Source organism: Heteronotia binoei, chromosome 17 (assembly GCF_032191835.1).
Source record: "Heteronotia binoei isolate CCM8104 ecotype False Entrance Well chromosome 17, APGP_CSIRO_Hbin_v1, whole genome shotgun sequence".
Lineage (NCBI taxonomy): Eukaryota > Metazoa > Chordata > Lepidosauria > Squamata > Gekkonidae > Heteronotia > Heteronotia binoei.
Window position 1 is genome coordinate 2,631,064 of NC_083239.1, and position 12,599 is coordinate 2,643,662.

General features: G+C 46.7%; 1 protein-coding gene across 1 annotated transcript; it reads left to right on the top strand.

Annotated features, from left to right (window-relative positions):
• Positions 1 to 402: 402 nt before the first annotated feature.
• MED21 (mediator complex subunit 21) lies at positions 403 to 11,850 on the top strand. The gene is made up of 4 exons (XM_060257478.1): positions 403 to 604; positions 3,007 to 3,121; positions 6,052 to 6,152; positions 11,503 to 11,850. Exons 1-4 carry the CDS (start codon positions 563 to 565, stop codon positions 11,674 to 11,676), a joined length of 432 nt encoding a protein of 143 aa, XP_060113461.1. The 5' UTR covers positions 403 to 562; the 3' UTR covers positions 11,677 to 11,850.
• The last annotated feature ends 749 nt before the right edge of the window (positions 11,851 to 12,599 follow it).

Below are 12,599 nucleotides of genomic sequence, written 5' to 3' on the forward strand. Positions count from 1 at the left end.
GTGCACCCTGAAGAGTTTGGGTAGAGCGGCCCTTCCTCTGGCAGCTGGGGGGTTTAGGATTGAATGGCTTCACAAATGCATACAGCCTCAGTTAACTCGCACAGATGGAATGAAGGAGAGGAGAAACCCCAATAGTGCTAGCTCAGTGCTTACTGTTACTGCTATGAAGTTTTCCCTCTGAATACTTTTTGGTGCACCCTGAAGAGTTTGGGTAGAGCCGCCCTTCCTCTGGCAGCTGGGGGGTTTAGGACTGAACGGCTCCACGAATGCATACAGCCTCAGTTAACTCGCACAGATGGAGCGAAGGAGAGGACCATCCCGTCTGCTGCCCTCAGTTGCCGGAGGAGCCACAGGGCAGACTTCCCACCTCGCCCTCCCCGCCAGCAGGGGGCAGCCAAGAAGCAGTTCGCTCGCCCCGCCCACGCCATGCCATAGAGGGCCGCCCGGCCAGAGTGTCCCTTCCGAGAGCCGTTTCCGCTGGACGACGCAGCGTCTTCTGATTGGCTGGCTGCTCTGGCGAGGGCGCTTCCGCCTGTCTGCTCCCGCGGCTCCCCTGGAAGCGATGGCCGATCGCTTAACGCAGCTCCAGGACGCCGTGAATTCAGTAAGGGGCGCCCGGCGCTGAATGCGGGAGTGCGGCTGGGCAGGAGGTCGGGAAGGCTGCAACGGAGGCCCCGAAGCGGGGAGCGTGGCTGGAAGGGGGCAGAACCCTCAGAGCGCGACGTTTGCTTTGCATTTGAGCAGGCGGGCTTTGTGCCTGGATGCAAAGGGCACCCTGAATTAGAATCTGAGCATCTAGTCCCCAGTAGTGCTGGCTCAGCGCTTACTGTTGCTGCTGCGAAGTTTTCCCCCTGAACCCTTTTTGGTGCACCCTGAAGAGTTTGGGTAGCTTGAGCCGCCTTTCCTCTGGCAGCTGGGGGGTTTGGGATTGAATGGCTTCACAAATGCATACAGCCTCAGTTAACTCGCACAGATGGAATGAAGGAGAGGACAATCCCTCTCCTTGGGGAGGGACGGTGGCTCAGTGGCAGAGCATCTGCTTGGGAAGCAGAAGGACCCAGGTTCAATCCCCGGCATCTCCAAAAAAGGGTCCAGGCAAGTAGGTGTAAAAAACGTCTGCTTGAGACCCTGGAGAGCCGCTGCCAGTCTGAGAAGACAATACTGACTTTGATGGACCAAGGGTGTGATTCAGTAGAAGGCAGCTTCATATGTTCAATCCCCAATAGTGCTAGCTCAGTGCTTACTGTTGCTGCTGTGAAGTTTTTCCCGCTGAACCCTTTTTGGTGCTTCCTTGAAGAGTTTGGGTAGCTTGAGCCGCCCTTCGTCTGGTAGCGGGGGGGTTTAGGATTGAATGGGGGCGAGGGTGTAACAAATGCATTCAGCCTCAGTCAACTCGCACAGATGGAATGAAGGAGAGGATAATCCCCAAAAGTGCTAGCTCAGTGCTTACTGTTGCTGCTGTGAAGTTTTCCCTCTGAATCCTTTTTGGTGCTTCCTTGAAGAGTTTGGGTAGCTTGAGCCACCCTTCCTCTGGCAGCTGGGGGGTTTAGGATTGAATGGGGGCGAGGGTTTAACAAATGCATACAGCCTCAGTTAACTCATACAGATCCCCAATAGTGCTAGCTCAGTGCTTACTGTTGCTGCTGTGAAGTTTTCCCTCTGAATCCTTTTTGGTGCTTCCTTGAAGAGTTTGGGTAGCTTGAGCCGCCCTTCCTCTGGCAGCTGGGGGGTTTAGGATTGAATGGGGGCGAGGGTTTAACAAATGCATACAGCCTCAGTTAACTCATACAGATCCCCAATAGTGCTAGCTCAGTGCTTACTGTTGCTACTGTAAAGTTTTCCCTCTGAATCCTTTTTGGTGCTTCCTTGAAGAGTTTGGGTAGCTTGAGCCGCCCTTCCTCTGGCAGCTGAGGGGTTTAGGATTGAATGGGGGCGAGGGTTTAACAAATGCATACAGCCTCAGTTAACTCATACAGATCCCCAATAGTGCTAGCTCAGTGCTTACTGTTGCTACTGTAAAGTTTTCCCTCTGAATCCTTTTTGGTGCTTCCTTGAAGAGTTTGGGTAGCTTGAGCCGCCCTTCCTCTGGCAGCTGGGGGGTTTAGGATTGAATGGGGGCGAGGGTTTAACAAATGCATACAGCCTCAGTTAACTCATACAGATACCCAATAGTGCTAGCTCAGTGCTTACTGTTGCTGCTGTGAAGTTTTTCCTCTGAACCCTTTTTGGTGCTCCCTGAAGAGTTTGGGTAGCTTGAGCCGCCCTTCCTCTGACAGCTGGAGGGTTTAGGATTGAATGGGGGCGAGGGTTTAGCAAATGCATACAGCCTCAGTTAACTCGTACAGATGAAATGAAGAAGAGGACAATCCTGTGTGCTGCCCTCATTTACAGGAGGAACCATAGGGTAGAAAGGCACTAGGTAGATGATAGATAGGATCCCCCCCCCCTTTTTTTTTCTGTTGTAATATTTGATAAACTTCTCAGGCCAGGCTAAAAGTTCAGCAGTGGCCATCCAAAACGCCTCCTGGAAGTAGGGTGGGAAGGTCTCTCCCCTGCATTTCACACATTATTGGGCAGCATAGCACAAAAGCTTTGGAGAGTTGGAGTTAAAAATGGGACATTTCTGTTTCCATCATGTATCCAGTTCAAGGGCTGCTGAGAATATATGGGGCCGGTAGCATCTGTGCTTGTGCTGTTGCATGCATTGTAGTTTGCTTTTAGCATTACATCCCATTGATCTCTGGAGTGGTTCCTTAGTTGGCTATTGTCATGGGCAAAGAAGAGCTGGGTGTGTTGAATTCTGTTTGTATCTGGAATTCTATTTCATCAGTTCTGCTTGCATTTCAAAGGATCACATGTATGTTAGTATAGTTGGCAGGACAGATACATTTGCTGTCCAGATGTGTTTCCATTTAACTAACAGATGCTATTCTGTTGTCATGTGGTATTTAGTTATTATAACATAGCATAATTTTGGAAATTAATCGTTCTGTATTTTAACTGCAGCTTGCAGATCAGTTTTGTAATGCGATTGGAGTCTTGCAGCAGTGTGCCCCACCTGCATCTTTTAGCAACATACAAACTGCAATAAACAAAGACCAGCAATCTAATCCTACAGAAGGCAAGTAAATTTCATTTTTCTGTCTGCTTGATTTGTAGTATGGGGAGAGAGAACTATTGCACTCTCAAGGACCACACGTGAAGCCAAGCGTTGTTGCAGAGTTCTTCACTTGACTTTTCTAAATTGTTGTTGTCTGATTCTGTTTGCTTTCTTAAAGGCTTACAAAATGTAGGAGCCTGGCATCAATACACAAAATCATTTAGTTATTATAGTCAAAGTTTGCTCTCAGTTTGAGGTACACCTTTGATAAGAGCGATCAGTAGCGCATTCCAAGAACATTGTTATCTTGGCCACACATGGTGATAATATTAGTTGGGAAACTGGGATGTAACTTGGGAAACAACAGTTTGGAACAGAGATGTCAAACTCATTTGTTATGAGGGCTGGATCTAACATAAATGTCACTTTATTGGGTCGAGCCATGCGTGCCATAAAATGTAACATGAAGTACTGGAGATACAAACTTTATAAAGGTAATTTCAGGTGCTAAATGGCAATAGCAGGTGAATGACAATAGCACACTTGGAGAGCCTGGGCAAGCACACTCTCAAAAGCTAAGCGGGGTCAACTCTGGCAAGTATTTGGATGGGAGATCTCCTTGGAATACCAGAAGTCAGGAGGTGGGGGCAGGATTGATTCAGCCACCTCTCTGAATATCCTCCAGGCCCTCAGTAGGAGTCAGTCACCAGAGGTCACCACGACTTCCAGGTGCGCACACACACACACTTACACCAATAAATGGTGTAATGGATTAGGTGTGTTGTGCAGAGGGGTAGTAGGCATGGAGATAGCAGCATTAGTAAACCTAGATCTCAGTTTCATCCAGGAAGATTCAGTTCAGGAACATGAACATATGAAGCTGCCTTCTCCTGAATCAGACCCTTGGTCCATCAAAGTCAGTACTGTCTCCTCAGACTGGCAGCGGCTCTCCAGGGTCTCAAGCTGAGGTTTTTCACACCTATTTGCCTGGACCCTTTTTTGGAGATGCCGGGGATTGAACCGGGGACCTTCTGCTTCCCAAGCAGATGCTCTGCCACTGAGCCACCGTCCCTCCCCTGCTCTCCAGGGTCTCAAGCTGAGGTTTTTCACACCTATTTGCCTGGACCCTTTTTTGGAGATGCCAGGGATTGAACCGGGGACCTTCTGCTTCCCAAGCAGATGCTCTGCCACTGAGCCACCATCCCTCCCCTGCTCTTCAGGGTTTCCAGCTGAGGTTTTTCACACCTATTTGCCTGGACCCTTTTTTAGAGATGCCAGGGATTGAACCTTCCCAAGCAGATACTCTACCACTGAGCCACCGTCCCTCCCCAAGGACGGATGTAAAGAATTGATAGACATAAGTTTGACATTAGAAACGAAGGCATTTAGTTGCTGACCTAAGAGTAGCAGAGCTCTTACAAAGGATTTTCAAAAGGAGATTAGAAGGAGAGACTGCTGAATTGCAATTGATAATGAAGCTCAAGACAGTGCATCCTTCAGGACTGACTTGAGATCTAATTTTCAGAGAATCATAGAGTTGGAAGGAACCTCCAGGGTCTCATTACCAATGTGTGCTATTATCATTTGGCATCTGAAATCACTCCACTCTCCAAGGTATAAGAACCAGTCCCAAGTGTTCTAATTCCAAATCAGGGTCTTTTTGAAAGAAAATAAAATCCAGACAGGAACAGAGAAATCCAGTCTTTTTTTTCCCAATAAACTTTTCAGAATAAGTCAAAATAATTTCCTCAGTATAAATTGTGCTTGTCAGAAGAATCCCTCCCTCCCTTCCTCTGAAGAAGTGTTCTTGCACTCAAAAGCTTATACCTGATAAAATGTTGTTGGTCTTAAAGCTGCCATGGGACTCAGACTTTGATTTTTTTTTTTTATCTCTTGTCTTTGTATCTCCTACACAAAGCAGGAAGCAGCAACTAAGGGAGCTGTGTGTGTGAGAGAGAGAGAGGGAGGGAGGCAGGCAGGCAGGCAGGCAAGGGGCAGGAAGCAAACAGCCACTGAGGGAGCCGGGGAAAAAGCAAACTATGGTGTGGCTGCAGTAGCAGCCCTGGAAAAGGAAGCAGGAGAAAGAAGTTGTTTGTGGCCAGATCTGAGCCTGTGGCGGTTCTGTGGGCTATATATTTGACTCCCCTGATTTAGAATTTGTTATTAATTAGGTTAATTAGGTCTGTTAGAAAATATGCTTTTCATTCCTAAACTGTATTTTAGTTTTTATTCTCAAGATTATTTGGATGGTACTTTAGTTCAAGAGTATGCCAAATGTTTGGGAGTACATGCTAATTATTGTTCTCCCAAGCTGATGGTTTCCTGCAGACTGTGACAGCTAATATGGTATATTCCTTTAAGAGCATTAAGAAAAAAGCAGCTTTTTTGTTGTTGTTGTTGTTGCTTTTCTGTGGGAATCAGTGGGCTCCTTCTTAGAATGTAACTTTTTGTTCATAAATGAGCTTCTCAGTGTACTTTAAACATCTGCAGTTTACCCTAAATGTGGTGTTACCATTTTAGACTTTCCATGCTCAGTCTCCATTTCATTTATTCCAAATGACTGTTTAAAATGGTTGGTTTTGTGTATTATATAAATCCATAATGAACGGACATCATTCCCTTATAGTAGTACTCTTAGCTTGGTGTTGTCTCTGCTGACTGGCAGTGAGTCTCCAAAGTCTCAGGCAGAGGAAGGTATCTTTGCCTCTATCTGTTACTTGTCCTTTAACTGGAGATGCTGACGGTTGAACCTGAGATCTTCTGTGGGCAAAGCAGGTGATCTGCTACAAAGCCGCAGCCCCTTAACTTTGCCCATTTTTTGAGAATACCGGCTGTGCTGAATTTTCTCACATATATTGTCTTTTAAAAGCCTTTCTTTTTAAAATATGGTGACTGGAACAGACTCAGCTTGGTTTAATATTCTTTAATGACAAATGTTATTGCTTTTCCAGAATATGCCCAGCTGTTTGCAGCCTTGATTGCCAGAACTGCTAAGGATATTGATGTTTTAATAGATTCCTTGCCTAGCGAAGAATCCACAGCTACATTACAGGTGAGAGAGGGTTTTCTCATGTGCTTTGTGTTTCCTTTCTTTTCATCTCAGTGCATGAAGCAGTGTTTTATCAAAATGCCTTGACCACTTTTAAAAGTATCTGGCTTTAGTATCTGTTTGGCATAAAATTCTTTACAACCGGCAAGCTACCTGACTCATTCCCAAACAACTCGTTATAATGTTGTTCATGTGACTCATGCAAATACTTAAGAACTTAAGAGAAGCCATGTTAGATCAGGCCAATGGCCCATCCAGTCCAACACTCTGTGTCACACAGTGGCCAAAAAAATTTATATATATATATATACACACACACACACTGTGACTAATAGCCACTGATGGACCTCTGCTCCATATTTTTATCTAACCCCCTCTTGAAGCTGGCTATGCCTGTAGCCGCCACCACCTCCTGTGGCAGTGAATTCCACATGTTAATCACCCTTTGGGTGAAGAAGTACTTCCTTTTATCCGTTTTAACCTGTCTGCTCAGCAATTTCATCGAATGCCCACGAGTTCTTGTATTGTGAGAAAGGGAGAAAAGGACTTCTTTCTCTGCTTTCTCCATTCCATGCATAATCTTGTAAACCTCTATCATGTCACCCCGCAGTCGACGTTTCTCCAAGCTAAAGAGCCCCAAGCGTTTCAACCTTTCTTCATAGGGAAAGTGTTCCAGCCCTTTAATCATTCTAGTTGCCCTTTTCTGGACTTTCTCCAATGCTATAATATCCTTTTTGAGGTGCGGTGACCAGAACTGCACACAGTACTCCAGTAAAGAAGATGAAGAAGAAGATATTGGATTTATATCCCGCCCTCCACTCCGAAGAGTCTCAGAGCGGCTCACAATCTCCTTTACCTTCCTCCCCCACAACAGACACCCTGTGAGGTGGGCGGGGCTGGAGAGGGCTCTCACAGCAGCTGCCCTTTCAAGGACAACCTCTGCCAGAGCTATGGCTGACCCAAGGCCATTCCAGCAGGTGCAAGTGGAGGAGTGGGGAATCAAACCCGGTTCTCCCAGATAAGAGTCCGTACACTTAACCACTACACCAAACTGTAAACATGCAGTTTAGAGGTGATTCAAATGGATGCTTGGAAATTCCAATAATATCTGATGCAAACAGATATGCAGTAAGCACATCACCTTTTTTCATCAACCCCCCCCCCCATGAAGATACTTGTGTGCCAGTGAATAAAGAGGGTATGCTAGTGAATACAGGGGGGCAGGGGGCTGAGGGTGGCCAGTCGGGTGCCTAGATGAAGTGTACATGCTGGCTACAATCCTAACCTGGCTGTTCCCCAGCATTACCTTGATATCTTTGAAGAGGTAGCGGAGGCCTCAATGAATGGAGAATGGCCTCTGCGTGTGTCAGTTGCTGGGGGAGCAGTGGCAGAATCATCAGGGCCAGCGGTGGAGCCTGCTGGGGATCACCTCAGTCCTTGGTCTGGCGTGCAACTGTTTGGTATACATTCTTGCTGTCACCTACTACAGTCTAACCCCAGATTCTTTGGGTTGTACATTTAGATATCTTCCCCACCCCACCCCCCAGTTAAGTGGACTTTCTGTGTACAGGTTCTAAAGAGTAGTGTCTGTAATGGTGTATATTAAATAGCTGCTTGTGTCTAGAGCAAACGTGAGCGGAGTGCTCATTCAGCTGGCATTTAATGGAATGCCAAGCTGGAAGTGTTTCGCCACTGTCTTGCCACTTTCTGGAATAAGTGGTTGTCAAAGGTTATGGTAGCTTCTTGGTCCAAATGACATTCAGACTGGACTCCTGTTTCTTTGTCTTTAAATCTAGGAATCAGGAATAACTGCTTAAAACATTCTCTGCTGTAGGGTGCAATATGGTTTTAAATTTCAGGATGCCGTTTGAAGGCATTTTTTTTCCGGGTCCTGTGTAGGAGTCCCTGAAGACTAGACTAGATTATTGGCGCCGGTTAGCACTGGGGATCAAGGTATGCCTTTAATCTTCTTGGAAGGAGGCAAAAATGGCAGCTTCCGCTTGAAAATATAAAATGCCAGCAGTTGGTTTCATCAGTATTATCTTCTGCCACAAATCCTGCTCAGTTTTACATAAAGTAACTGGAAGGTTACTTTATGTAAAATAGCATGAGCTCTGGCAAAATAAATTGGGTTTGCTTTGAAAGTGTCTCTAGGCTTCTCTCTCACACTGCATTGTTAGGGCATTGCAAGGGATCAGAGGTGTGTGGACGTAAAGGAAGGATGGCTAAAGCATGACTTTCCACCCCTGACTCTGTAAATGTCACAAACCTGCCCTAGGTCTGTGTATTCTTACATTATGTGTTGCTTGTTTCATGCACGTAAAAGCTGACAATGTAGGCCCAGGTAGCAGCCACTGCCAAATCTGCATTTTACCATCTTAGGCGGATAAGGCAGCTGGTTCCATACCTGGAGCACGATGACTTGGCAACAGTGATCCATGCAGTGGTCACCTCGAGAATAGACTACTGTAACGCCCTCTACATGGGGCTGCCCTTGACTCAACTTCGGAGACTGGCAAGTGGTGCAAAACGCAGCAGCCAGGTTGTTAATGGAGCTACCTGTACGGGAGCACATTCAACCTGTGCTGAAAGCGTTACACGTGTTGCCTGTGGTGTTCCGGATTCGCTTCAAGGTGCTGGTTATAACCTTTAAAGCCCTATATGGCCTGGGATCTGTCTGCCTTCGGGACCGCCTTTCCCCATACGCACCCCAGAGAGCACCACGTTCAGGGTCTCAAAATCTCCTTAAGATCCCTGGACCAAAAGAAGCTCGATTGACCAGAGCCAGAGCGTTCTCAGTAATAGTCCCCACTTTGTGGAATGCCCTCCCTGAAAACATCAGGGCGCTGCGGGCCTTGCTACAGTTCCGCAGGGCCTTTAAGTCCAAACTATTCAAGCTCGCCTTTAATGGTTAGGGGGAGGGGGCTCTTACCTTCAACACCAACAATCTCCCTGAACTAATATAATGGAAATCCGAAGCTTGCCATCTTGGATTTTTAACATGCATGGAAATGTTTTTATGTACTTAATTTTAACATGTTTGCAAATTACTAATGTTTTAAAACTGTTGTTAGCCGCCCTGAGCCTGTCGGGGGAGGGCGGGATACAAATCTGATAAATAAATTAAGTTAGCATGTGTGTGATCGAGGCATGTGAGTAGGATTTGAATTAGTCAGCTTTCTTAGAAAGAAACTTTATTACTAAGGATTAAGCTAGAGCACATGCATGAAAAATAACTGTTATGTCTCGTGGTTACAGATCTTAGTAAATAATACAATCCTAAGACTAAGGTGAATACAAGACTATTGCCTCTGATGACCTACCTGGTTGTCATGGAGCAAATGCAACCCCAGCTCCCCCCCCTGCTCCCTTGCAGAGCATACTAGGTCCCTGTGTGTAGCCAAAGCATTTGAACAAAGGAAGATTCCACCTTTTCAACCTTTGTACCTGTTCTGGCAGGAAACTTTTCCCAATCCAGCTTTAGGGAACCTTTCTCTAATCAGGTTACCTGGTATAGCCCACGTCTCCATACCCCAGATTGTGATTTAAAGCATAAGAACATAAGAGAAGCCATGTTAGATCAGGCCAATGGCCCATCCAGTCCAACATTCTGTGTCACATAAGAACATAAGAGAAGCCATGTTGGATCAGGCCAATGGCCCATCCAGTCCAACACTCTGTGTCACATAAGAACATACGAGAAGCCATGTTGGATCAGGCCAATGGCCCATCCAGTCCAACACTCAGTGTCACATAAGAACATACGAGAAGCCATGTTGGATCAGGCCAATGGCCCCTCCAGTCCAACACTCTGTGTCACATAAGAACATACGAGAAGCCATGTTGGATCATGCCAGTGGCCCATCCAGTCCAACACTCTGTGTCGCATAAGAACATATGAGAAGCCCTGCTGGATCAGGCCAATGGCCCCTCCAGTCCAACACTCTGTGTCACATAAGAACATACAAGAAGCCATGTTGGATCAGGCCAATGGCCCATTCAGTCCAACACTCTGTGTCACATAAGAGAAGCCCTGTTGGATCAGGCCAATGGCCCATCCAGTCCAACACTCTGAGTCACATAAGAGAAGCCATGTTGGATCAGGCCAATGGCCCATCCAGTCCAACACTCTGTGTCACATAAGAACATAAGAGAAGCCATGTTGGATCAGGCCAATGGCTCCTCCAGTCCAACACTGTGTCACATAAGAACTTACGAGAAGCCATGTTGGATCAGGCCAATGGCCCCTCCAGTCCAACACTCTGTGTCACATAAGAACATATGAGAAGCCATGTTGGATCAGGCCAATGGCCCATCCAGTCCAACACTCTGTGTCACATAAGAACATACGAGAAGCCCTGCTGGATCAGGCCAATGGCCCATCCAGTCCAACATTCTGTGTCACATAAGAACATACGAGAAGCCCTGCTGGATCAGGCCAATGGCCCATCCAGTCCAACATTCTGTGTCACATAAGAACATATGAGAAGCCCTGCTGGATCAGGCCAATGGCCCATCCAGTCCAACACTCTGTGTCACATAAGAACATATGAGAAGCCATGTTGGATCAGGACAATGGCCCATCCAGTCCAACACTCTGTGTCACATAAGAACATAAGAGAAGCCATGTTGGATCAGGCCAATGGCCCCTCCAGTCCAACACTCTGTGTCACATAAGAACATACGAGAAGCCATGTTGGATCAGGCCAATGGCCCATCCAGTCCAACACTCTGTGTCACATAAGAACATAAGAGAAGCCATGTTGGATCAGGCCAATGGCCCCTCCAGTCCAACACTCTGTCACATAAGAACATACGAGAAGCCATGTTGGATCAGGCCAATGGCCCATCCAGTCCAACACTCTGTGTCACATAAGAACAGAAGAGAAGCCATGTTAGATCAGGCCAATGGGCCATCCAGGCCAACACTCTGTGTCACATAAGAACAGAAGAGAAGCCATCTTGGATCAGGCCAATGGCCCATCCAGTCCGACACTCTGTGTCACATAAGAACATACGAGAAGCCATGTTGGATCAGGCCAGTGGCCCATCCAGTCCAACATTCTGTGTCACACAGCGGCCAAATACACACACACACTGTGGCTAATAGCCACTGATGGACCTCTGCTCATCATTCATGCTGTTCCCCTGGGAGGTAAGCAACGGTCGTCAGTCACCAAGTTGAAGCCCATCTCTTGCATCTCTGATCCTCTGCATTTTAACGCTCTTGCGAAAATAGTTCTAACAGTCTCCGATGGTGCAGCGTGCTTCAGATTGCCTAATGTATCTGAATTCACAAGTGTGGAAAGCATGACTTGGATGTATGACGTCCACTGTTCTTTTCACTGTCCAGGCCGCCAGTCTGTATCGCCTGGAGGAGGAGAACCATGATGCGGCAGCACGCCTGGAAGAGGTGGTTTATCGTGGGGATCTGCTTCTAGAGAAGATACAGAATGCCTTGGCTGACATAGCCCAGTCACAGCTGAAGACCAGAAGCAGCAGCCATAGCCAGCCTGGTCCAGATTAACAGCAGCGGGTGTCAGGACTTCCCTGGAAAGTTCAGTTCTCTGGCATGTGTTTGGTGGGAAGCACAGGGGATAAGCCCCTCCTTGATCCCAGATGCTGTGGTGCTTCTGATTCAAGGGGTCCGTGTTGATGTTTGTCTGTCTTTTGTGTCATTAAAAGGAGAAGCCATTACAAACGGCGAGTTGCTCAGCCTTTTATTTTCCATGATGTCTCACTGACAGTGTATGCTGTGCTGTGAAGCGGATGCATTTCAGGTGGCCGGCATAGTCCCTCCAGATCATCTGTTCTTGCCATTTTGGGTTCTTGGATCCTTGACTAGTTCCGTGTCTCGGGTTAAGAAGGGTGAACACAGGAGCTCATTGTGGGGAAGGTTAGCCGAAGTCTCTCAGGGCTAGGATCCAATTTTTAAAAGTACTTTAAGCATACCCAGAAATAGACAAATGAGGAGAACTGGGAAAGGAAAATGCAGAATATTGAAAGCAAAATAAAAGTACAGTTTCTCACTCCAAATGTATTCTCTGTAAGGTTGGGTCAAGCATTCCAAGACTCATGTCTGAAAATTGACCAAACCCCTTATTATTAGGACTTGTTTTACTGATTTGGTGCGTGTGCTTCTTCTGTACTTGAATCGGAATGTACAGTTTTATCCAGGCAGCCTTGTATAGTCACAATTAGGAAGACAAAATGTTTGTGTGTGTTAAGCATACCAGGCAGTTCACACATGGATTGCATTGAAATGTTTTCCATCTGGGCAACGGATATGGTGTTACTAAGCCCTGGCTTTTAACCTGCTCCTGATATTGGTGGAGAATGATAACCAGAAGCCTAAGAAAAACTGTAGCTTCCCCCTGTAAAAATGAGCTGCAATGAGAGCCTGGTTTCTGTTCCTTTTGGGAGATCCAGCACTGGACTGCACAGAAGGAA

What these genes read in the sequence shown, in the direction of transcription:
- MED21 (XM_060257478.1), top strand. Translation starts at nt 563, where the DNA reads ATGGCCGATCGCTTAACGCAGCTCCAGGACGCCGTGAATTCA. An exon ending in TCCAGGACGCCGTGAATTCA is followed by an intron (nt 605 to 3,006) that starts GTAAGGGGCGCC and finishes TTTTAACTGCAG; the next exon opens with CTTGCAGATCAGTTTTGTAA. An exon ending in GCAATCTAATCCTACAGAAG is followed by an intron (nt 3,122 to 6,051) that starts GCAAGTAAATTT and finishes TTGCTTTTCCAG; the next exon opens with AATATGCCCAGCTGTTTGCA.